This window comes from Salmo salar, chromosome 03 (genome assembly GCF_965601325.2).
Source record: "Salmo salar chromosome 03, fSalSal1, whole genome shotgun sequence".
Taxonomy (NCBI): Eukaryota; Metazoa; Chordata; class Actinopteri; order Salmoniformes; family Salmonidae; genus Salmo; species Salmo salar.
Genome location: NC_138293.1, coordinates 93,013,072 through 93,040,209, shown reverse-complemented (window position 1 = coordinate 93,040,209; position 27,138 = coordinate 93,013,072). Strand labels below are relative to the sequence as shown.

General features: G+C 40.8%; 1 protein-coding gene and 1 pseudogene across 2 annotated transcripts; both read left to right on the top strand.

The window, feature by feature from the left end:
* Positions 1–541: 541 nt before the first annotated feature.
* LOC145877513 (immunoglobulin lambda-1 light chain-like) lies at positions 542–26,885 on the top strand (annotated as a pseudogene). Its single transcript, XR_014391808.1, has 5 exons — positions 542–623; positions 19,160–19,288; positions 19,397–19,730; positions 25,422–25,451; positions 26,322–26,885. The product of XR_014391808.1 is annotated as an immunoglobulin lambda-1 light chain-like (transcript).
* LOC145877423 (immunoglobulin lambda-1 light chain) lies at positions 20,447–23,341 on the top strand. The gene is made up of 4 exons (XM_082972883.1): positions 20,447–20,558; positions 20,655–20,982; positions 21,667–21,698; positions 22,590–23,341. The coding sequence occupies exons 1-4, from the start codon at positions 20,519–20,521 to the stop codon at positions 22,919–22,921; spliced, it is 732 nt and encodes a 243-aa protein (XP_082829009.1). The 5' UTR covers positions 20,447–20,518; the 3' UTR covers positions 22,922–23,341.
* Positions 26,886–27,138: the final 253 nt, after the last annotated feature.

The following is a 27,138-nucleotide window of genomic DNA, read 5'->3' as shown; positions in this document are numbered from 1 at the left end:
CATTACTCCCAACCACAATGATATTTTACCAACCTTATTCACCCAGAAAAGCTATAACACTAAAGAAATACATGTGATGCTGACATGTTTAAATACATTGTATACCCTACTCACCAGGACTCCATAAACCTACCTTGCTTCCCCAACATGAGATTTGACAGGATACTTACAGATTCCTCACATTAATACAGCAGTTCTATTGATCCACAAATACATGTTATAACAACAATAAATCATGACATTCTCAATTCAGCATTCATCCAACAAAACGTTTGGTCTAACTGCTATGTTAAGCCTGACTCTGTTATCATTCTGTGTCTAGATAAGGCAGTACTGCACACTCATATATAAAAGGAACAAAGAAAATAGGCTATCAACATCAGTTACAAGAGCAAGTAACCCAGAGATTGATCCAAGATATCATCTGAGAACTCTATCATAAAGTTAGCCTATGGATTATAGTAACTGTCACAACAACACATGTAGGCTGAAATGCAAGTGACTCTGCTTATTTGCCAACCTTCCACAAAATTGAGGCTGCATGACTTTCCAAGGCCAACGATGCAAGCACATCCAGCCGTCTCTACTGATCCGTTGTTGGATACAAGTACCCAAGCAGAGTGGTAAGAGCTGCTTGATTGGCTGGGCTGAACATCGGCCTTCAAAAATACCAATCCTTTTCTCTCATCCTGGTGAAGAAGAACTCTGCCCACCTTACCGCTGTGGAGGTACTGATAGGTCTTTTTCATAGTGGAAACATCCGCTCCCAAGGAGAGCACAAGGTAATTCAAATTGTCCCCATACGTCATTTTATCCACCCAATGATTAATCATGGATGGATGGGGTATGGTGATACCATCCAACCTCGGAAGAGCCATTTGTGTGTGTTCCCAAATGTGAGCAATGTTTTGTTTTTGTTTATTTGTTAAGATGTGTTAATGATGCACGTTTTGAAATTATTAGCTAGCCACCGCTCTGAGGTAATTCGCTAGCATTGACGGAAGTTATAAAACGGAAACACAAACACAATCGCGTTCGAATGGAACTGGGTCAAGTGGGCGGGGCTACATGAGGAGAATTAACTGCCTTAATTTTGCTTTACCCCAGGAAAAGCTAATGGGGAACCATAATAAATACAAATACCTTAAATACAAATCAATGAGTTAAAGTACTATCCATATGATGCAGTCTTGACTTGATGGTGATGATGATGGTGATTATGATGATGATGATGATGATGGTGATATAATGATGATCATGATGATGGTGATGATCACATCAGCAGAGCTACCATCAGTTTCCTTTCAGACAATGTCTTCCTATAATCTTTTTGACATGTAGGGATGGATGGTTCTTCCATTTCCGGATCTCCCATTGTGACGTATATATTGTTCTAATAATCACTGATCAACTGCTGTTTCTTAGAGTTCACCCCTCTGCCCCTCTGTAGAAGTGAGCGTATTTGGTGAGGAGGTTTTTGTCATGGTGTGTATCACTGTGATATGTTCTCATTGCCATCATGCGATCTCTATTCTCTGTATACATCAATGATGTCGCTCTTGCTGCTGGTGATTCTCTGATCCACCTCTACGCAGACGACACCATTCTGTATACTTCTGACCCTTCTTTGGACACTGTGTTAACTAACCTCCAGACAAGCTTCAATGCCTTAACACTCTCCTTCCGTGGCCTCCAACTGCTCTTAAATGCAAGTAAAACTAAATGCATGCTCTTCAATCGATAGCTGCCCACACCTGCCCGCCCGTCCAGCATCACTACTCTGGACGGTTCTGACTTAGAATATGTGGACATCTACAAATACCTAGGTGTCTGGTTAGACTGTAAACTCTCCTTCCAGACTCATATTAAGCATCTCCAATCCAAAATTAAATCTAGAATCGGCTTCCTATTTCACAACAAAGCATCCTTCACTCATGCTGCCAAATATACCCTCGTAAAACTGACTATCCTACCAATACTTGACTTCGGCGGTGTCATTTACAAAATAGCCTCCAACACTCTACTCAGCAAAATCGATGCAGTCTATCACAGTGCCATCCGTTTTGTCACCAAAGCCCCATATATTACCCACCACTGCGACCTGTATGCTCTCGTTGGCTGGCCCTCGCTTCATATTCGTCGCCAAACCCACTGGCTCCAGATCATCTATAAGTCTTTGCTAGGTAAAGCCCCGCCTTATCTCAGCTCACTGGTCACCATAGCAGCATCCACCTGTAGCACGCGCTCCAGCAGGTATATTTCACTGGTCATCCCCAAAGCCAATTCCTCATTCGGCCGCCTTTCCTTCCAGTTCTCTGCTGCCAATGACTGCAACGAACTGCAAAAACCACTGAAGCTGGAGACTCATATCTCCCTCACTAGCTTTAAGCACCAGCTGTCAGAGCAGCTCACAGATCACTGCACCTGTACACAGCCCATCTGTAAATAGCCCATTCAACTACCTCATCCCCATACTGTTATTTATTTTATGTATTTATTTAATTTAATTTATTTTGCTCCTTTGCACCCCAGTATCTCTACTTGCACACTCATCTTCTGCACATCTATCAGTCCAGTATTTAATTGTTATATTGTAATTATTTCGCCACTATGGCCTATTTATTGCCTTACCTCCCTAATCTTACCTCATTTGCACACACTATTTATAGACTTTTTCTATTGTATTATTGACTGTATGTTTGTTACTCCATGTGTAACTCTGTGTTGTTGTTTGGGTCGCACTGCTTTGCTTTATCTTAACCAGGTCACAGTTGTAAATGAGAACTTGTTCTCAACTAGCCTACCTGGTTAAATAAAGGTGAAATGAAATAAAATAAAAATGTTTCTGACAGTAATACACTGCTGAGTCTGTCTCCTCCACATTGTTAATAATCAAACTATAATCTGATTTAGACTGATGATTAGATGTGAATTTAGGAGAGGAGAAACCAGAACCTACAGTTACTAGAATACACAGCCATAACCATGATACCAAAACAAAACATACTGAGGGACTCCTCCTGGAACCTGTTAATACCAAACAGCACTATTATCAACAGTCCCCAGGTTACAGTCCATAGTGGCCGTCTCTCCTTTCCTCACTGTCACAACAGGAGGCTTCTGTGTCACCACAGTCACACCGCTGACACCTGGGAAATAAGAAGATGACATGTAGTAAAGAGAAACATACAGACTCATTATTAATAAACCAGGAAGTTAAACCTCCAGGAAGTCAGACTCCTTATTATGTTAGAGCAGTGATGAGAGTGCAGAGTGTCCCCAGCATGTTGTCAGTGTGTGATGTGAACGGCCCTTACTGTCCAGCTGACAGATGAGCAGGGTTGGAGTGTGAGGAGAGGAGAGGCTGCAGGACCCACCTATAAGGAGACAGACAGGGAGGACCAGAGGGAGGGGCCTCTATATCTCAGCCTATCAGCTTCTGTAATGATGGACTTCTGATAAATTTAAATTACTGTAACTATTAAACTATAAAAATATCAATATTGTTTATTGGACTAACAAAAACCATATGGGATCATTTTGGTTACACGGAAATAGCAGTATTTAGTTTCATGTGAGTTATGTTGGTAAGTTTCCTTACAATCAGCATGTCATAATATGTATAATAATATCATTCTAATAATATTATCTGGATGGTGGGGTTCTGAACTAACAGTATATCACTAAATGACTGTTGATGTAATATGTCTCTACTGTAAACCAGGGGACTGACTATCATGGAGGTTATCTGATACATGGAGTCTTCTGTTAGGACGGAACCATCTGGAATATCACTTTATCTGTCATGGTTTGTGACAACTAGGTGTAATTATTAATGACAACATTCTACTAAATGTGTGAAAGGTTTTGTGTAAAACACAAGCATGTCATGTTCTCATACTGCAGACACACTGGTTCAGGATGACTTGACATTCAGTTAGTGTCTATATTCAGAACATCTGAAAGCAGAAGTGAGTGTATTTGGTGAGTAGGTGTTTGTCATGGTGTATCACTGTGATACGTATTCTTTAACAGAGTTGTCCCATGTATGACAGTAATATACTGCTGAGTCTGTCTCCTCCACATTACTGATTATAAACTGATAATCCTTATCAGACGTGGCTTTAGATGTGAAACGATCAGAGGAGAAACCAGATCCATATCGATCAGGAGAGTTACAAGTATGGTGAAATCTTAACACACACTGAGGACCTCCTCCTGGAACCTGTTTATACCAGAATACAAACTTCTTTTCATCTTTGGAAATGTCACAGTGAAAAGTGACAGTTCCCTTTGTACTGACAGTCAGTACTGAAGGTGTCTGTATCACTGCTTTCTGGCAACTGACATCTGTGGGAATTAAAAACACAATTTATTAACCTGTTGGGGCTACAGGTTAGCAATGAACCCCGAGCCGGGATTGCTAACAAGGCTGGAAATTCAAAACATCAAAAATCTAATAATTTCAATTTCTCAAACAATCAACTATTTTACACAATTTAAATGATAAACATCTCCTTAATCTAACCACATTGTTCGATTTTCAAAGAGGCTTTACGGCAAAAGCATAAAGTTAGATTATGTTAGGACAGTACATAGCCACAAAAGTACAAACATCCATTTTCAATTCAAGGTCAGGCATCACCAAAAGCAGAAACCAGCTTGAATTATGCACTAACTTTTGTCAATCTCCATCAGATGACACTCCTAGGACATTATGTTATACAATACATGCATTTTTTGTTCCATCAAGTTCATATTTATATCCAAAAACAGCATTTTACAGTAGCGTCAAATTCAGATTTTTTTCTTCTCTGAAATGCTTCCGGTGAACATAACAAAATTACTATTCGAAAACATTGGTAAATTATAATATTGTCATTCAAAGAATAATATATTATCATCTCGTAATTGCTACCGAATGGCCAGATCTCAAAATAACTTTACTGGGAAATCACATTTTGCAATAAACGGGGTGCTATGCTAAGAACAACAGGCTATGCTATACAGTTAGCATCATCTAAAATCGATAATAACATTGTAAATACCCCCTTACCTTTGATTATCTCCATCAGAAGGCAGGATCCCAGGTCCGGAAGGCATTCCAGGTCCGGAACAAATGTGGTTTCTTTTGACAAAGTTCATAATTTATGTCCAAATAACACCAAGTACTTAGCGTTCATTATGCTCCCACAAAACGTGGTGTGGGGCTGGTAAAATCACGCCGAAAAGCTAAAAAAAACCTAGTAAATAATCTATTTATGTTCGTTCAAACATGTCAAATGTTGTTTAGCATTAATCTTTTGGTCCATTTTTAACGTTAAACATCAGTAATATTTTCACACAACCTATCCTATGTCTAGATAAAAAATTATGACAAACTCACGTTTCTCAGATTTATGCGCAGGCGCAAAAAAATGAAGTGATGACATGTCAACTTCCTTGGATTCTAATTTGCTCTCTGTTTATCATAGACGCTTCAAACAACTTTATAAAGATCGTTGACATCTAGTGGAAGCCGTAGGTGTTGCGAAATGAATCCTTTCTCACTATGGTATCTATAAAACAATGACACTAAATAGTACAGTCACAAAATTCACATTTTTTTGGATCTATTTTTCACAGGTTTTTGCCTGCAATATGAGTTTTGTTATACTTACAGACACCATTCAAACTGTTTTAGAAAATTCAGAGTGTTTTCTATCCGAATGTGTTAATAATATGCATATCCTAGCTTCTGAGTTGGTGTAGGAGGCAGTTAAAAATGGGCACATATTTTTTTCAAAATGTCTCAATACTGCCCCCGAGCCCCAACAGGTTTTAAGACAATTTATCATTACATGAATGTAAAACTTCAATGGCATTGTTTTTAGATTCAGATTGAACAAACAGTAAATTCCTTACATGTTAGAGCAGTGATAAGAGTGCAGTGTCCCCAGCATGTTGTCAGTGTGTGATGTGTCCAGTTGAGAGATGAGCAGGGTTGGAGTGTGAGGAGAGGAGAGGCTGCAGGACCCACCTATAAGGAGACAGACAGGGAGGAACAGAGGGAGGGGCCTCTACAGTTAACCTTCCACAAGCTACTTTCATTGTTGATTGACATATCTGGGGCTTCACAAGACCAACAGACAGGTTTTAAAATAATAATGTTATATATCATATATTTGTATAATTATTATTTTTCACTGTCATTTCTCTGAATGGTCAAAGTAACCAGATTGTATGAGAGACCAAGTAGTATGATCATTGCTCTACACGAGATCTTGTCTTCATCACTGAATCATATTCTACCTCCATTAAACCATAACTGGGGTTTAATATGCTATACTAGTTCTACATAGGGACAACATAATGATGTGGTATCTAATCTCCTACCTCCATCAAACCATAACTGGAGTTTAATATCCTATACTAGATCTACACAGGACCAACATAATGATGAGGTATCTAATCTCCTACCTCCATCAAACTGTAACTGGTGTTTAATATCCTATACTAGATCTACACAGGGCCAACATAATGATGTGGTATCTAATCTCCTACCTCCATCAAACCATAACTGGAGTTTAATATCCTATACTAGTTCTACACAGGACCAACATAATGATGTGGTATCTAATCTCCTACCTCCATCAAGCCATAACTGGAGTTTAATATCCTATACTAGTTCTACACAGGACCAACATAATGATGTGGTATCTAATCTCCTACCTCCATCAAACCATAACTGGTGTTTAATATCCTATACTAGTTCTACACAGGACCAACATAATGATGTGGTATCTAATCTCCTACCTCCATCAAGCCATAACTGGAGTTTAATATCCTATACTAGTTCTACACAGGACCAACATAATGATGTGGTATCTAATCTCCTACCTCCATCAAGCCATAACTGGAGTTTAATATCCTATACTAGTTCGATTGACCATTGGGTTCTTGGTCACCTTCCTCACCAAGGCCCTTCTCCCCAGATTGCTCAGTTTGGCCGTGCGGCCAGCTCTAGGAAGAATCTTGGTGCTTCCAAACTTCTTCCATTTAAGAATGATGGAGGCCAATGTGTTCTTAGGGTCCTTCAATGCTGCAGAATTTTTTTTGTACCCTTCCCCAGATCTGTGCCACGACAATATCCTGTATTGTAGCTCTACGGACAATTTATTCGACCTCATGGGTTGGTTTTGCATGTCAGAGCAAAAAAAAAGACCGCCGCCTGGCCAAACTTAAAAATCGGGGGAGAAGAGCCTTGGTCAGGAAGGTGACCAAGAACCCGATGGTCAATCTGAAAGAGCTCCTGCCCGGTCAACTGTAAGTGCTGTTATTATGAAATGGAAACATCTAGGACATGGGTTTCCATGGCCGAGCAGCCGTACACAAGCATAAGATCACCATGCGCAATGCCAAGCATTGGCTGGAGTGGTGTAAAGCTCACCGCCATTGGACTCTGGAGCAGTGGAAACGTGTTCTCTGGAGTGATGAATCGCGCTTCACCATCTGGCAGTGTGACGGACGAATCTGGGTTTTGCGGATGCCAGGAGAACGCTACCTGCTCCAATGCATAGTGCTAACTGTAAAGTTTGGTGGAGGATAAATAATGGTCTGGGGCTATTTTTCATGGTTCAGGCTAGGCCCGTTAGTGAAATTAACGCTACAGCATACAATGACATTCTAGATGATTCTGTGCTTCCAACTTTGTGGCAACAGCTTGGGGAAGGCCCTTTCCTGTTTCAGCAATGCCCCCGTGCACAAAGCAAGGTCCGTTTAGAAATGGTTTGTCAAAATGGATGTGGAAGAACATGACTGGTCTGCACAGAACCCTGACATCAACCCAAATCAAACATCTTTCGGATGAATTGGAATGACGACTGCCAGCCAGGCCTAATCGCCCAACATCAGTGCCCGATCTCACTAATGCTCTTGTGGCTGAATGGAAGCAATTCCCCGCAGCAATGTTCCAACATCTAGTGGAAAGCCTTCCTAGAAGAGTGGAGGCTGTTAAAGCAGCAAAGTATGAGCCAGGCAAAGGGGTGTCGTGTCTTTGGCTATGCCGGATTAAGTGATATGACATGCTAACCTATAAAATCCTTTCTCTGTCATTAATATTACCTGATTAAGCTAATCATGTAAATGTAATTAACTAGAAAGTCGGGGCACCACGGAAGAACGTTTATAGAGCCGTTATCTTCCGAATAAACTCTTAAAATACTTAGTAATATTTTACATCGATAGCAGTCAATATTAACCCTTATCTTATTTTCAGTCTCATAATGAAAGTTGTAAATTCTTGGCTATCTTCACGAACCCTGGTTAACAACTTGAATCAGCAATACAAAATTGGGTTTAATTATTTATTTACTAAATACCTAAACTAATCACACAGAATTACAAATACACCGAATACAAATGATGTCATACATGATGGCTGGTTACACAAAGGAAAGGGGGCTGGGCTTGAATGAAAGAGCGGGAAGACTTAGGAACAAAGAAACAGCAGCTATGCTATCGTAAATACATTATCTTATGCATTCTAAATTACCGCCCATTTGGAAAAGGAAAATGCAATAAATATTTACTCTGAGCTGCGCTTCGGTAGATTGGTCGTAGATGCTGGCCGGGTTGGCCAACAGATCTTCCTGTCCTCGGAAGAATGTCTCTGGTGGTAAATTGGATACGTGGTGGTATCTTTGTCTGTCTGTTAGACTGGATCCGTCGTCCGTCCTTTCCTAGCCCCCGTCTACAGCGGCTGCTGCTAACTCAACGGCTAGGAAGTATCACTTCTGTAGTGAATAAGCTCAAAGTTCATACCATTCGCCACCAAAGCTCACGCCGAGGTTGGCTTAGTTCTGTACTTGACGTGTGTCCTTCTAACGTAGAGGCTGCAGACCTCACGTACTGGAACATGGTTATCTTTTCGTCAAAGGCTTATATAGTGGAGAGGGGGAAGGATGTGTTTCATCGTTTATAACCCCTGTCTCTTCACAGGGGTGGGCCACTGATCAAGCAGGGCACTTTCCTTATGAAAACCCAATTCTCTCATTTGGAAGCTAAAATTACATTTAATCTCCTAACAAACAATTTCAATATCAAACATTTCAATTGCATAACAATTCCATGTTACTCTGATAACTAGAGGGTGTATACTTTCTCAGGTACAGTTTATGTCGCCCTGTCATTAGTCATAATGTCTCAGATGACAACCGAACTGACATCCATACTCATTACGTTCCCAAGCATATTTCCAACTGGTTTTATTACCAAAATATGGTTCCTTTTCCCCATTTGTTTGTGATTCCCAGACTCTCTATATTTAACACAGGCTATTCAAGTCCTTCAGTAGGGTCAGAAAGAGAGGGGAAGGGAGAAAGGTTTTTATGGGGGGGTCATAAACCTTACCCACAGGCCAACGTCATGACAGGGGGGACCAACTCCATATTAATGTCCATGATTTTGGAATAAGATGTTCGACGAGTAGGTGTCCACATACTTTTAGTCATGTAGTGTAGCTAGCTAGCAAGCTAGCCAACTTTGGCAAGTTGGCTTTGTGTGCTTGGTTGTGCAAGCATGCATTGTTGGCAGGCAAGCTACAGAAGAGCGAGTAGGCTACAATTCCCCATCCTTTATCAGTGCAATTTTGACGGCCAACTAACTGAAAGTTTGGGAGGGTTCATCTAATGTTCCTTCGTTAGATTTTAGCTAATCTTCAATAGGACTGTAAAGTTCCCAAATGTAAGAGGACTCCCAAGTGGCATTGACATATTTGCTGAAATCCATTCAGTTGACTTTTGGCGAATGCGTTCTAATGATCTAAAGTCACACTATTGAAACTACCTGTAAACACACAGTCCAGTTCAAAGTGAATGATGGCAGGCCTGTGTTGCAAATAAAGGCCTACTGTAGCTATGTTTGGCTACGGTGCACAGTCCACAAGATGGGCAAAGGCCACTCTGGGACCTACAGACAGTGCTGGACTGGCTGTGACCGGTTGTAAGGACACTCACCACTTGCTTACCTCTGCGTTTTAGTTGTTGTTGCTATTGACATAATCTGAAGTTGACAAAGTTGAAATGGGATGCATATTTTTTTTAAGTGATTTGCCAAAGTTTGTTTTTTCTTTTTATAGTGTCCAGTTGAATCTTTGTTTCTCTGTATGCTAAGGGAGTGAAGTTCAGTGTCTGTATGAAGAGCCTTAGAAGCTTGTTTGAAGTTTCTCCTGGGGTCTTGTTAAGATCAACTACATCATGAACTCAACTAATTAGTAGTACATTTATGGCAGAATTACCTTCTGGAACATGTGAACTTTCATGTACCTTAATAACAAACTTGTACGCCATCTTTAAATACGAATACAATTGTTAACCTGTTGGGGGTAGGGGGCAGTATTGACACGGCCGGATAAAAAACGTACCCGATTTAATCTGGTTACTACTCCTGCCCAGTAACTAGAATATGCATATAATTATTGGCTTTGGATAGAAAATACCCTAAAGTTTCTAAAACTGTTTGAATGGTGTCTGTGAGTATAACAGAACTCATATGGCAGGCAAAAACCTGAGAAGATTCCAAACAGGAAGCGCCCTCTCTGACAAGTTGTTGTTCATCTTGGCTCTTTTTATTGAAGACTGAGGATCTTTGCCGTAACGTGACATTTCCTACGGCTCCCATAGGCTCTCAGAACCCGGGAAAAAGCTGAATGATATCGAGGCAGCCTCTGGCTGAAACACATTATCGCGTTTGGATAGTGGCTGGTCAGAGTACTCTGAGACTCGAGATGTATTTATTTTCTCTCTCTTTGTACGTATACAGGCTTTCCCGGTCGGAATAGTATCGCTTTTTTACGAGAAAAATTGCATAAAAATTTATTTTAAACAGCGGTTGACATGCTTCGAAGTACGGTAATGGAATATTTCGAATTTTTTTGTCACGAAATGCGCCATGCTCACCACCCTTATTTACCCTTTCGGATAGTGTATTGAACGCACGAACAAAACGCCGCTGTTTGGATATAACAATGGATTATTTGGGACCAAACCAACATTTGTTATTGAAGTAGCAGTCCTGGGAGTGCATTCTGACGAAGTACACCAAAGGTAATCAAACTTTTCTAATAGTAAATCGGAGTTTGGTGAAGGCTAAACTTGCTGGGTGTCTAAATAGCTAGCCCTGTGATGCCGGGCTATCTACTGAGAATATTGCAAAATGTGCTTTCACCGAAAAGCTATTTTAAAATCGGACATATCGAGTGCATAGAGGAGTTCTGTATCTATAATTCTTAAAATAATTGTTATGTTTTTTGTGAACGTTTATCGTGAGTAATTTAGTAAATTCACCGGCAGTGTTCGGTGGGAATGGTAGTCACATGCTAGTCACATGCTAATGTAAAAAGCTGGTTTTTGATATAAATATGAACTTGATTGAACAAAACATGCATGTATTGTATAACATAATGTCCTAGGGTTGTCATCTGATGAAGATCATCAAAGGTTAGTGCTGCATTTAGCTGTGGTTTGGGTTTATGTGACATTATATGCTAGCTTGAAAAATGGGTGTCTGATTATTTCTGGCTGGGTACTCTGCTGACATAATCTAATGTTTTGCTTTCGCTGTAAAGCCTTTTTGAAATCGGACAGTGTGGTTAGATTAACGAGAGTCTTGTCTTTAAAATGATGTAAAATAGTCATATGTTTGAAAAATTGAAGTTTTTGCATTTTTGAGGTATTTGAATAACGCGCCACGGGATTACACTGGCTGTTGAGTAGGTGGGACGCAAGCGTCCCACCTAGCCCATAGAGGTTAAGGAGATGGAGAAGATTCTGGCATTAGGGAGTCGAAAAGAGAACACTGTTGTATAAAACACCTGTCTCCGGATTACATCTTCAAACTAAGGGCAACCATGGCATCTGTGACAGAGAGGGAGAAGCATTCATCCATGTATATGGATATATATTGACCACAATGACCATCACAGTGTTCGGACTTGAACCCTATTGAAAACCTGTGGTTTGAATTGAGGAGGGCAGTCCATAAGCACGGACCGAAGCATATCAAGGATGTGGAAAGTTTCTTTATAGAGGAATGGTCTAAGATCCATCCCAACGTTTTCTTACAATCTCATTAAACATTATAGAAAAAGGCTAAGTGCCATTATCCTTACAAGGAGAGGGTGCACAAAGTATTGAAAACAAGGGTGTCACAGTATCTAACGAAGGTGGGGCCCCTCCTCGGTCGGGCGGCACCCGGTCGTTGTTTCTGTGTCTTTTGGTTTTGTCTGTGTATTCCGCACCTGTTTTGTGTCTGTAATTAGTGGGGGGTTATTTAGTGTGTATTTTCAGTTGGGATTCTCGTGCGGGATTGTTTATTGTCTACTCTAGACAGTCTGAGTGTAGCTGTTCCTTTTTTCGCTGATTATTGTCCAGTGTATTGCCGGCCTGCGCCCCGTGCGCTTTTTCCAAAGTGTTATTTTTTGGGAATGTGTTTTCCCCTGGCGGACTTCGTCACGCGCCCTGTGCCCTACGGCTATTGCGTTCTGCATTTATCATTAAAACACTATTGCTCCGGCCCTCTGTCTCCTGCTCCTGATTCCACATCTCCACCGGTCCTGGACAACCGTGACAAAGGGAGTCCATTTTTTTTTTATTGACTTGTTAAACAAAGTATTTTTCTCAGCATTTCAGCATTTCTCAGTATTTTTCTAAGTATATTATTTTATGCATAAGCATGAAATAATATACTTTCCATTTTTTTTTGAACATACAATAGACAATAGCTCAGTATTTGTAATGTTTTACAACATTTTTTGAGGACATTTTTATCAAGGGTGCCAATCATTTCCAATGTTACTGTAAGTCAATCACCCCCATTTACCATGTATTGCATTCATGTCCAAATCATCTCAAAATATTTTTTTACCAATTCATTAAGTAACACATTCTATTCAAGAGATGTGCTGTCACACTTGCTTTTGTTTCATATGCTAATAGTACCTTCCCGTGTTTTTGCAGGTAACTCGGTATATCTGGGAGAATATCCAAGGGACTCGTCTGAAGGGAGACCCAGAGCTGTGTACTGAGCCAAAGCACTCTCTCACTGCCCAACACAGTGCTACCACCCTCAGCCACCCTGCTCCCCTGTGTGTAGGTACCAGGTTTTGCTGTACTATACTGATCCATTCTTCACCACAGACCTGGGTCCAATCTCAGGATGACCTTATTGTCCAAATCCTCTTTCCCTCTCAAACGTGATTTCAGATAACTCTCAAATCCTCTTCCAGTCCTTTACATTCTGGGTGAGAATCTTCAGCAGGCTACTTCCTCATACTGGAATTCTGTGTCACAGCGGCATGCAGCTGCAGTCCTCAAGAGCCGTGTTGATGTCACACTTTTCTCCAGCCCCACAGCAGCACACCTGATGAAACCAATTGTGGGCTAAAATTAAGATGAGTTATTAGTTCATTTGAATCAGGTGTTGTTGTGTTGAGCTAAAAAGTGTGATGCCAAGCAACACTGCCGAGGTTGATTCAGAGGGAAGCTAAAACCATTCACTTGTAGTCTTAGAGTTACATCCAGTGGTTCCCAGCTCTAAGTACCAAGAATCAATTCAAACTTAATGAGACATATAAGGTGTTGCCGGAAGCATCCGGAAAATTCTAGCTACATGTACATCAGCTCCAGGTGACATGTCAGTCCCAGCTAATTGATCTGACAGTAATTACAGCAGTGGAGGCTCCTCAGAGGAGGAAGGAGAGGACCACAAAAAAATTGTGAAACACTGAAAAAGTTATCCTTTTTAGATAAAACTATACCAAATATATTCATATGTCACCAAATAATTTATTAAAACACACTGTTTTGCAATGAAGGTCTATAGTAACTTCAATAGCACTCTCTGGGGTAGCACCATGGTGTAACCGGAGGACAGCTAGCTTCTGTCCTCCTCTGGGTACATTTAGTTCAATACAAAGCTTAGGAGGCCCGTAGGCCTTGTCCCGTTCCATAGACTTACATGGAAATGATGATCACTTGCGGAGGACGTCCTCCAACCAATCAAAGCTTTTTTAGTACGAACTGGCATGTTGATGTCCTCCATCCAATCATAGGATTAGGATCAGAGAATTAACCTAGTGTGTTGTATTGTGGTTGTGCCGCAGAGCATTATGGGGGGGGGGGGTGTTCTATGTGACATAATTTGAGTCAATTGGTGGTGTACCTGTGGATGTATTTCAAGGCCTAACTTCCAAAGTTATCTAGCTGAATAAACTAAGTTTGAGCCTATTCCTGGAAACATTGAACCACTGTAGTTTACATCAATTATAATTTCAAAGTGGAAGCTAGAAAGTTATATTTTAGTGCTCTCTCGCTTCCCCAGTTGTTTAGTTAATTTTCATGACAATCTCCTTTGCATTAGCGTAGCCTCTCCTGTAGCCTATCAACTATGTGTCGGTCTATCCCTGTTCTCTCCTCTCTGCACAGGCCATACAAACGCTTCACATCGCGTGGCCGTTGCCACTCTAACCTGGTGGTCCCAGCGCGCACGACCCATGTGGAGTTCCAGGTCTCCGGCAGCCTCTGGAACTGCCGGTCTGCGGCCAACAAGGCAGAGTTAATCTCAGCCTATGCTACCCTCCAGTCCCTCGACTTCTTGGCACTGACGGAAACATGGATTACCACAGAAAACACTGCTACTCCTACTGCTCTCTCCTCGTCTGACCACGTGTTCTCGCACACCCCGAGAGCATCTGGTCAGCGGGGTGGTGGCACTGGAATCCTCATCTCTCCCAAGTGGACATTCTCTCTTTCTCCCCTGACCCATCTGTCTATCTCCTCCTTTGAACTCCATGCTGTCACAATCACTAGCCCATTCAAGCTTAACATCCTTACCATTTATCGCCCTCCAGGTTCCCTTGGAGAGTTCGTCAATGAGCTTGACGCCTTGATAAGTTCCTTTCCTGAGGATGGCTCACCCCTCACAGTTCTGGGTGACTTTAACCTCCCTACGTCTACCTTTGACTCATTTCTCTCTGCCTCCTTCTTTCCACTCCTCTCCTCTTTTGATCTCACCCTCTCACCGTCCCCCCCTACTCACAAGGCAGGCAATACGCTTGACCTCATCTTTACTAGATGCTGTTCTTCTACTAATCTCACTGCAACTCCCCTCCAAGTCTCCGATCACTACCTTGTATCCTTTTCCCTCTCGCTCTCCTCCAACACTACGCACTCTGCCCCTACTCAGATGGTATTGCGCCGTCGCAACCTTCGCTCTCTCTCTCCTGCTACTCTCTCCTCTTCCATCCTATCATCTCTTCCCTCTGCTCAATCCTTCTCCAACCAATCTCCTGATTCTGCCTCCTCAACCCTCCTCTCCTCCCTTTCTGCATCCTTTGACTCTCTATGTCCCCTATCCTCCCGGCCGGCTCAGTCCTCCCCTCCTGCTCCGTGGCTTGACGAATCATTGCGAGCTCACAGAACAGGGCTCCGGGCAGCCGAGCGAAAATGGAGGAAAACTAGCCTCCCTGCGGACCTGGCATCTTTTCATTCCCTCCTCTCTACATTTTCCTCCTCTGTTTCTGCTGCTAAAGCCACTTTCTACCACTCTAACTTCCAAGCATCTGCCTCTAACCCTAGGAAGCTCTTTGCCACCTTCTCCTCCCTCCTGAATCCTCCTCCCCCTCCCCCCTCCTCCCTCTCTGTGGATGACTTCGTCAACCATTTTGAAAAGAAGGTCGACGACATCCGATCCTCGTTTGTTAAGTCAAACGACACCGCTGGTCCTGCTCACATTGCCCTACCCTATGCTTTGACCTCTTTCACCCCTCTCTCTCCAGATGAAATCTTGCGTCTTGTGATGGCCGGCCGCCCAACAACCTGCCCGCTTGACCCTGTCCCCTCCTCTCTTCTCCAGACCATTTCCGGAGACCTTCTCCCTTACCTCACCTCGCTCATCAACTCATCCTTGACCGCTGGCTATGTCCCTTCCGTCTTCAAGAGAGCGAGTTGCACCCCTTCTCAAAAAAACTACACTCGATCCAGTATGCCTTCTTTCTTTTCTCTCCATTAAAAGTCATTAAAACAATATTTATTGGCCTTATGTGTCATCCTGTGGACCTCATTTCTTAATTTCACGTTTTCTTAATATCATCTGACCTGGATATCCTGAACTCTAGAAAGTGTTCATTTCTACACTTAATTGCCTTTAAAATGTTATTGTTTATGCATGGTTCTGTTCTTTGCTTAATTCTAACATGTTTTTACTGGAGCCAAAAATGTCCCCTGTTCACTCACAGTACATATTCAGGGGTTCCCGAGTGGCACAGTGGTCTAAGACACTGCATCTCAGTGCAAGAGGTGTCACTGCAGTACCTGGTTTGAATCCAGACTACATGACATCCAGCTGTGATTGGGTGGCCCAGTGTCTTCCAGGTTTGGCAGGGGTAGGCCGTCATTGTAAATAAGAATTTGTTCTTAACTGACTTGCCTAGTTAAATATATACAAATTAGGACCACATTATTTCCTGGCCAATATTTGCTTGTACTATTTCACTGTATGATGAAATAACATGATATATTCAATATAGTTACAATATTCAATAGTGTTATAAACTTGCATCTTTCTACGATGTACAATAACATTTGAGTCATTCATATTTTTGCCTGCAGGTGGAAAGAGGAGAAACATATTGTAATACGCTGCCGCTTTGTGGCTAAAAGAGATGTACTTTTCTGCCACCAAAGATGTATTTCAACAGAATACACTGAGCGGACAAATCATTAGGAACATCTGCTCTTTCCATGCCATAGACTGACCATGTGAATCCAGGTGAAAGCTATTATCTCTTATTGATGTCACCTGTTAAATCCACTTCAATCAGTGTAGATGAAGGGGAGGAGACAGGTTAAATACGGATTGTTAAACCTTGAGATAATTGAGGCATGGATTGTTCATGTGTATATTTACCAGCAGGGGGAAAGAGGAAAGAGTTGTATTTCAACAGTACATTTGTGAAGTAGTCCTGTAGTACCTTACTCTGTATTTGCCGTATTTACAGATACTATACACAGACATATTGAGTATGGATACACTTATTATAATATGAGATGATGAATCCAATTATTAGAACATTTCTAGACTACATTATGTCTATCACATATCATCAACACACACCATCAATATGAAATCATCACAAATGACATTATGGAAGGTTAGTGTACTGTATCTTTGTTGCCAGTACAAAGCTCTCATCAGTTTTGTGTTGATCTGGTTCAGAGAGGAGTGGTGATGGAGTTGAAACAAAATCATTCTAACTAAGGTTTAGGGACCCTCCTTCCTCTGGTCCGAGTGGACAGGTGTCGTAGAGAGACTATATCAGTCTAATTTAGGTTTAGGCACCCTCCCTCCTCTAGTCCTCGTGGACCCTGGTCCCATTCTATTTCCTCTCTCTGTGTCCTCATCTGTTCCCTCACATCTGTGCTTGTTGGTGCCCTCACTCTTAAGTTTGGTCTTGTTCACATTGGGGAGAATCCTAACTTCCAGTTCAGTCACATTTTCACTTAGTGTCCCTTCGACATCAATGCATGACTAAATAAAAGTAATCTTAATTGGAAGTTAGGATTCACCCCATTCTGCCTCAGTGATCAGAATAGATTCTGCAGTTCTGTCAATGTACACCAGAGGAGGACATAGGACCTACAATAATGACGGAGGAAAGATCTACATGTACAGTCGTGGCCAAAAGTTTTGAGAATGACACAAATATTAATTTCCACAAAGTTTGCTGCTTCAGTGTCTTTAGATATTTTTGTCAGATGTTACTATGGAATACTGAAGTATAATTACAAGCATTTCATAAGTGTCAAAGGCTTTTATTGACAATTACATGAAGTTGATGCAAAGAGTCAATATTTGCAGTGTTGACCCTTCTTTTTCAAGACCTCTGCAATCCGCCCTGGCATGCTGTCAATTAACTTCTGGGCCACATCCTGACTGATGGCAGCCCATTCTTGCATAATCAATGCTTGGAGAATTTTGGCATTTTTGTTTGTCCACCCGCCTCTTGAGGATTGACCACAAGTTCTCAATGGGATAAAGGTCTGGGGAGTTTCCTGGCCATGGACCAAAAATATCAATGTTTTGTTCACCGAGCCACTTAGTTATCACTTTTGCCTTTTGCCTCCATCATGCTGGAAAAGGCATTGTTCGTCACCAAACTGTTCCTGGATGGTTGGGAGAAGTTGCTCCCGGAGGATGTGTTGGTACCATTCTTTATTCATGGCTGTGTTCTTAGGCAAAATTGTGAGTGAGACCACTCCCTTGGCTGAGAAGCAACTCCACACATGAATGGTCTCAGGATGCTTTACTGTTGGCATGACACAGGACTGATGGTAGCGCTCACCTTGTCTTCTCCGGACAAGCTTTTTTCCGGATGCCCCAAACAATCAGAAAGGGGATTCATCAGAGAATTCCTGAGCAAGCTTTGTAGTGGTGGTGCCCCGAACCCGCAGCTGAATCAACTTTAGGAGACGGTCCTGGCGCTTGCTGGACTTTCTTGGGCGCCCTGAAGCCTTCTTCACAACAATTTAACTGCTCTCCTTGAAGTTCTTGATGATCCGATAAATGGTTGATTTAGGTGCAATCTTACTGGCAGCAGTATATATAGTGCACTATATATGACCAGTGACCTTTGGGTTCTGGTCAACAGTAGTGCACAATAAAGGGAATAGGGTGACATTTGGGACTCATATTGAGTACCTCATCATTATGTTGGTCCTGTGTAGATCTAGTATAGGATATTAAACTCCAGTTATGGTTTGATGGAGGTAGGAGATTAGATACCACATCATTATGTTGGCCCTATGTAGAACTAGTATAGGATATTAAACTCCAGTTACGGTTTGATGGAGGTAGAATATGATTCAGTGATGAAGACAGGATCTCATGTAGAGCAATGATCATACTAGTTGGTCTCTCATACAATCTGGTTACTTTGACCATTCAGAGAAATGACAGTGAAAAATAATAATTATACAAATATATGATATATAACATTATTATTTTAAAATCAGTCTGTTGGTCTTGTGAAGCTCCAGATATGTCAATCAACAATGAAAGTAGCTGGTGGTAGGTTAATTGCAGAGGCCCTTCCCTCTGTTCCTCCCTGTCTGTCTCCTTATAGGTGGGTCCTGCAGCCTCTCCTCTCCTCACACTCCAACCCTGCTCATCTCTGAGCTGGACAGTAAGGGCCGTTCACACCACACACTGACCTTATGCAGGGGACACTGCACTCTCATCACTGCTCTAACATGTAAGGAATTTACTGTTTGTTCAATCTGAATCTAAAAACAATGCCATTGAAGTTTTACATTCATGTCTGATGAATTGTCTTAATAAATTGTGTGTTTAATTCACACAGATGTCAGTTGCCAGAAAGCAGTGATACAGACACCTTCAGTACTGACTGTACTGTACAAAGGGGACTGCTACTTATCACTGTGACATTACCAAAGATGAAAGTTATTATGTAATCTGGTATAAACAGGTTCCAGGAGGAGGTCCTCAGTATGTGTTAAGGTTTTACCGTACTCATCCCTCTCCTGATCAATATGGATCTGGTTTCTCCTCTGATCGTTTCACATCTAAAGCCACGTCTGATAAGGATTATCAGTTTATAATCAGTAATGTGGAGGAGACAGACTCAGCAGTATATTACTGTAAGACCTGGGACAGCTCTGTTAAAGAATACGTATCACAGTGATATACACCATGACAAACACCTACTCACCAAATACACTCACTTCTGCTTTCAGATGTTCTGAATATAGACACTAACTGAATGTGAAGTCATCCTGAACCAGTGTGTCTGCAGTATGAGAACATGACATGCTTGTGTTTTACACAAAACCTTTCACACATTTAGTAGAATGTTGTCATTAACAATTACACCTAGTTGTCACAAACCATGACAGATAAAGTGATATTCCAGATGGTTCCGTCCTAACAGAAGACTCCATGTATCAGATAACCTCCATGATAGTCAGTCCCCTGGTTTACAGTAGAGACATATTACATCAACAGTCATTTAGTGAAATACTGTTAGTTCAGAACCCCACTATCAGGTCCAGATAATATTATTAGAATGATATTATTATACATATTATGACATGCTGATTTTAGGGAAACTTACCAACATAACTCACATGAAACTAAATACTTCTGTTTTCAGTGTAACCAAAATGATCTCAAATGGTTTTTGTTCGTCCAATATAAAATATATAGATATTTTTGATAGTTTAATAGTTCGTCATTTAAATTCATCAGAAGTCCATCTTCTCAGAAGCTGATAGGCTGAGATATAGAGGCCCCTCCCTCTGGTCCTCCCTGGCTTGGTGATAGGTTAACTGTAGAGGCCCCTCCCTCTGGTCCTCCCTGTCTGTCTCCTTATAGGTGGGTCCTGCAGCCTCTCCTCTCCTCACACTCCAACCCTGCTCATCTCTCAGCTGGACAGTAAGGGCCGTTCACACCACACACTGACAACATGCTGGGGACACTCTGCACTCTCATCACTGCTCTAACATGTAAGGAGTCTGACTTCCTGGAGGTTTAACTTCCTGGTTTATTAATAATGAGTCTGTATGTTTCTCTTTATTACATGTCATCTTCTTATTTCCCAGGTGTCAGTGGTGTGACTGTGGTGACACAGAAGCCTCCTGTTGTGACAGTGAGGAAAGGAGAGACGGCCACTATGGACTGTAACCTGGGGACTGTTGATAATAGTGCTCATTGGTATAAACAGGTTCCAGGAGGAGTTCCTCAGTATGTTTTACAGTGGTACTACTATAATTGGACCTCTGTAATATATGGTTCTGGTTTCTCCTCTCCTAAATTCACATCTAATCATCAGTCTATATCAGATTATAGTTTGATTATTAATAATACGGAGGAGGAAGACTCAGCAGTGTATTACTGTAAGACAAATGACTACTCTGTTAACGAGTGGGCTTCACAGTGATATACACTATGACAAAAACCTCCTCACCAAATACGCTCACTTCTACAGAGGGGCAGAGGGGTGAACTCTAAGAAACAGCAGTTGATCAGTGATTATTATAACAATATATACATGTCACAATGGAAGAACCATCCATCCCTACATGTCAACAAGATTATAAGACAATTGTGAAAAGAGATTTAGCCATTCTTGATGTAATCCTCATCATCATATCATCATCAAGTGAAGACTGCATCAAATGGATAGTGCTTCAATTCATGGATTGAAAAGGACCAGACACCAAAAGCAAAATATGATGCTATACTATATACTGTTAATTCATAGAGAGAAACTCTAGAAAAGCCTGAGATGTTTGTAGAGAGAGTGAAGCTGTCTGAATGGGATGTTTCAGTTCCTGTCATCTCAGTAGAGAGAGTGGAGCTCTGTCTGAATGGGATGTTTCAGTTCCTGTCCTCTCAGTAGAGAGAGTGAAGCTTTGTCTGAATGGGATGTTTCAGTTCCTGTCCTCTCAGTAGAGAGAGTGAAGCTCTGTCTTAATGGGATGTTTCAGTTCCTGTCCTCTCAGTAGAGAGAGTGAAGCTCTGTCTGAATGGGATGTTTCAGTTCCTGTCCTCTCAGTAGAGAGAGTGAGGAGGTTTTTGTACTGCTATGTATACAAACTGAATCACTGTGGTATTCGGACAAGGAACCAAGCTCATTGTTACTGGTAAGTTCCCTTCTAATGTTTTAATCTACAGAATATGTTATGTTTCTACTGTACTGTTGGTCAGATATATATATATATATATTTTTATTTTATTTTTTATGTTTATTTAATAAAATGTCATTTATATTTACTGATTTAATATTTTTCACCTGCTTTAATCTTGTCTCGTATGTTGTTTGTAAATGATTTATGAAACAGTTTGATGACAGTGTGAATGTCTCTGGTTGGTCTGCTCTGTTCATGTTTAATCATGAATATCTTGTGTTTCTGTTGTCTATATAACTCAATGTAAAGGAGATATTTCATCTCAAAGTGTTTAATCATGAATATCTTGTGTTTCTGTTGTCTATATAACTCAATGTAAAGGAGATATTTCATCTCAAAGTGTTTAATCATGAATATCTTGTGTTTCTGTTGTCTATATAAATCAATGTAAAGGAGATATTTCATCTCAAAGTGTTTTATCATGAATATCTTGTGTTTCTGTTGTCTATATAACTCAATGTAAAGGAGATATTTCATCTCCAGAAATTTTATCCAGCTCAATTTCTTAGACAAATATATATATTTTTTTATCCAATTTGCTTGTGAATTATTTGTATTTTATATTTAAAATGTCCACATTGTGTTCAGCTTTTAGCATTTTAGTCTTCCAGAACTGTGATGTAATATTATAAGTAATGTTTCCAGAAATTGCTCTGTCTCTCATTTTAACACCTTAACACTGTATGATTCCTTCTATCAATATCATTGTAAACATCATGAAGAGCAGTTCTCTATTTAATTGCTCTTAATGCAGGGTGTATTGGTAATGATACCCACATGTACTGAAATCTAAACTGTTATCAATTGTGTTTTCTTCTCATCCCATCCGTTGACTACTTTCTACAGATGGAGATCTGGCTACACCTGCTGTGACCCTGTTCCCTCCATCCACTGAAGACCTCAAGTCCAGCAGAGCAACACTGGTGTGTCTGGCTAGTAACCTGTCTCAGAGGTCCAAGGGGTTAGCAGATGTCAGCTGGATGTCTAGCGGTGAATCAGTGACAGAAGATGTTTCTACCAGCCCTGCTGAGCAGCAACCAGACAAAACCTTCAAGATCAGCAGCTATCTGACCATTCAGACCGCAGAGTGGGACAAGGATGTGGTGTTCACATGTAAAGTGTCGTTGGGGTCAACATTCTCTGAGAAAGAGATCAGAAAGACTAGTTGTAGTCTGTAAATCAATAGTTTCAGACAATCAATACAACTGGTAGTTTGTTATAGCTTCAGAATGAGTGCAGCTGTTATTTGTGAGAGCTTTTAAGTGATGTTTTGATCTTTGCTTTGCTGTTAAATATAGAAGTTAAAATCCAAACAACATGGATGATATTGGGCTGAAGTCTGAATGCAGCAGTGAATATTATGACAATAACCAATGTCATGTCAAATAGTTGTTGAGGGTTGTTTCTCATGACAAGTTACTATTGATGCATTCACTGTACCAGCATCATGTTCTCTAAAACATAACATCTGAAACACTGTCATGATGAGTAGACCTCTCTACTATTGTGAAATTAGTTGAATTACTAATGATTAATAGAGGAATAGTTAGAGCTTTGCTGTATTGTGGATATTCAATAAAGAGCATTATAAAGAACAAGTGTTTGTGTTTGAGCATGTTGATGAGCATCAGTGATAGCAGCACTAAATGAGTGTGACTCTTGGGAATGACTGTTTAAATTCAACCAAGACAGAGGAGCCCAGAATCCTTACCAGGTTCATTATCATAAGAAGGATTGTGACCAACCAGAGATGACCTAACAGTTGACTGTAGCCTTACATTGGATGCAAGAATGACAGGTCAATGTTTAGAGAGTTTGAAGCTGCCATTATTACATGGTTTAAACTGTTCTCTAGTATTAACATTAGATGTTGGACTCAGTATCATTTCAGCATTATTAATAAAGACTGTATATGTCTGGCCTTCACTTAATTCATGACTAAGTAAACAAACGGAACTGCTGTCTGTAGACCACTGGTTTCAGTCCCACCCAAAGACCAGCTGATAGTTTCATATCTACTATCTCTAGTTATCAGAATCATTCACCAGGGACGTGTTCTAGTTCTGATACTGAGTTACAGGAAGTGATGTGTTGTTCCCTTTCTCCCCCAGTACACACCTGCTTCCCCTCCTCCTCCTCCTCCCCTCCTCCTCCTCTCCTTATTTATAGCTTCATGTAAATTAAGAGGTTGTTTTACCTCCTCTCAGAGCTGTGTGGAGGGAGAGGACTGAAACTGAGACTATGTCCCTAATTGCACTCTATTTCCTTTACAGTGCACTACTTTTGACAAAGGCTCATTGGGCTCTGGTCAACAGTAGTGCACTATAAACGGAGTAGGGAGACATTTGGGACACAAATTGAGTACCTCATCATTATGTTGGTCCTGTGTAGAACTAGTATAGGATATTAAACACCAGTTATGGCTTGATGGAGGTAGGAGATTAGATACCACATCATTATGTTGTCCCTATGTAGATCTAGTATAGGATATTAAACACCAGTCATGGTTTGATGGAGGTAGAATATGAGTCAGTGATGAAGACAGGGCCTCATGTAGAGCAATGAGAGTAGCTGGTGATTGGTTAACTGCAAAGTCCCCTCCCTCTGGCCCTCCCTGGCTTGGTGATAGGTTAACTGCAGAGTCCCCTCCCTCTGTTCCTCCCTGTCTGTCTCCTTATAGGTGGGTCCTGCTGCCTCTCCTCTCCTCACACTCCAACCCTGCTCATCTCTCAACTGGACAGTAAGGGCCGTTCACACCACACACTGACAACATGCTGGGGACACTCTGTACTTTCATCACTTCTCTAACATGTATGTTTTCATTAACGTTTATATTTTTTGGCAGATTTGATGGAAACTATGTCCATTGGTACAAAGAGGTTCCTGGTGGGGTTCCTCAGTATGTTCTGAGCTGAATCTCCGGTGACAGTTCTTCTGAATATTATGGCCCAGGTTTCCCCTCTAGTCGGTTTAACTCTGAATCCACCTCAGACTTAGATTATCAGTTGATCATCAAACAGGTAGAGGCAGGAGACTCAGCAGTGTATTACTGTCAGAGATATGATGATTCTGCTGAAGCGTTCGTATCACAGTGATTTACACCATGACAAAAACCTCTGACTGCAACACTTCTCCTTATTGACTGAAAGAGGGACAAGCCTTTAATCAGATGTGTCAGTTCAAGTGAATCAGTGATTATTGATTACAGTGAGATAAAGGATCATTCAAAGACATTGTCTGAACATCATCATCATCACCATCACCATCATCATCAAGTCAACACTGCATCATATGGATATTGCTTTAACTGATGGATTGAAAAGGACCAGACACCAACAGCAGAATATGATGCTATACTATATACTGGTACTGCATAGAGAGAAACTCTAGAAAAGCCTGAGATGTTTGTAGAGAGAGTGAAGCTCTGTCTGAATGGGATGTTTCAGTTCCTGTCCTCTCAGTAGAGAGAGTGAAGCTCTGTCTGAATGGGATGTTTCAGTTCCTGTCCTCTCAGTAGAGAGAGTGAAGCTCTGTCTGAATGGGATGTTTCAGTTCCTGTCCTCTCAGTAGAGAGAGTGAAGCTCTGTCTGAATGGAATGATTCAGTTCCTGTCCTCTCAGTAGAGAGAATGAGGAGGTTTTTGTATGGTCTTGTATACAAACTGAATCACTGTGGTATTCGGACAAGGAACCAAGCTCATTGTCAGTGGTGAGTACCCTTTCTTTTAACCTTATATTTTTTAATTCAAGGTTTTTTTGTAATACATAATAGTTAATATAATTAAATATTTAACATTATATTCTTATTTCATGTTTATTTAGTGCAAATAACCTACTTTGTGGACTGATTATTAAGTGTCATGGACACATTGTGACATCTTCATAGCCTACAGTGTATCTGTAGTTGTTGATTTCACGTTTAAACTTAAAAAAATGTATTGCACTATTTGACCATGTAGGTTACTGTTGTCACTTGACAACACTACTCATTTATAATGTCTCATACAATAATAATCTATTTACTCAGAGGTAGATTTGAATGTGAATGCTACATCAAGTTGTATCAACCTTTAAAATGTTGGTCCTACGTTATATTAAATAATGATAAAACCATGTATATGGTAGTTACACACAATGTTGCTACATGATTCATTACATTGCAGGCTACTACATTACAGTTCTCTGTTTGCTGGTTGACTTGAAGTAGGATATATGTTTGATTGTATCCCTCATTTAGCACATCTGACTACTTGACTATGTTTAAACTTAGAGATCTGAACTCCTTATCCACTTGCACAGAAATCTGCTTCACCTCTGAAAAGTCACATATGGAGAGTTACTTAGAAAGTTTTAAAATGAGACCAGGTACAAACAGAGATTTGTGAGTAACATGTAATGATAGAATTACATGGTTTTAGTGCCTTTTCATTTTTTTGAGCCCAAAATGTTAATTGTTTGTAGCCTTTGAGAAAACGTTATATTTTTTATTCTACAGTATCATGCTCACAACCCTGTGTCATTCTACTAATATATCAAAGTATTTTGTGTAATATTTATCCTGCTCATTCCATTGGTCCAGACTCTACCCTCCCTCCGCCTGTCTTGACCATCCTCCCTCCGTCCAGCGATGAGTTGAAGTCCAGCAAAGTCACCCTGGTGTGTCTGGCCAGTCAGATGGCCATTGGCTACGCCGATGTCAGCTGGGCAGTGGGAGGGAATCCGGTCACCGGCAACATCGCGACAAGTGGCCCGGTGCCGCAAGTCGACAAGACGTTCCAATTCAGCAGCTGTCTGACCGTTGACACGTCAGAATGGAACCAGGACAAAGTGTTCTCATGTAAAGTCACCGCGGGCTCCAAGTTCGCTGAGAAAGGCATCAAGAAGTCTGAATGCAGCACTGAATAGTTTGAGAACCATTGTAATGTCAATTTGATATTCTACATCACTTATCAAGTAATTGTGTATGCATTAGAAGGTTTATGTTCCATTAAAGAGAGAAATATCCAATAATACTGATATCGTCGGATATATGATAAGTATACTTTTTATATTTGAAATTGGTTGCTTTGCAGATGTATAATAGAGGAATAGTTAGAGCTTTGCTGCATTGTGGATATTCAATAAAGAGCATTCTAAAGAACAAGTGTTTGTATTTGATCATGTTGATGAGCATCAGTGTTAGCAGCACTAAATGAGGAGGAATTTAACTGAACTCAAATGGAGCAGCCTGCTCTCTGACTTTAGTCCAGCTGCAGAAATTGTTGATCCAGATATCCAGGATGTAGAGCAGGTTTACTGTAATGTTAATGAATAACCAGAGATGGACTAGAGGTTTAGTTTAAATTAGAACTTCACATTATTGAGAACCTTCATTAGTGTGATATGATTGTTTTATA

Excerpts from the sequence above, each read along its gene's own strand:
- LOC145877423 (XM_082972883.1), top strand. The coding sequence starts at position 20,519 with ATGCTGGGGACACTCTGCACTCTCATCACTGCTCTAACAT. Across the intron at positions 20,559-20,654 it reads TCTCATCACTGCTCTAACAT|GTGTCAGTGGTGTGACTGTG; the intron begins GTAAGGAGTCTG and ends CTTATTTCCCAG. Across the intron at positions 21,699-22,589 it reads AACCAAGCTCATTGTTACTG|ATGGAGATCTGGCTACACCT; the intron begins GTAAGTTCCCTT and ends TACTTTCTACAG.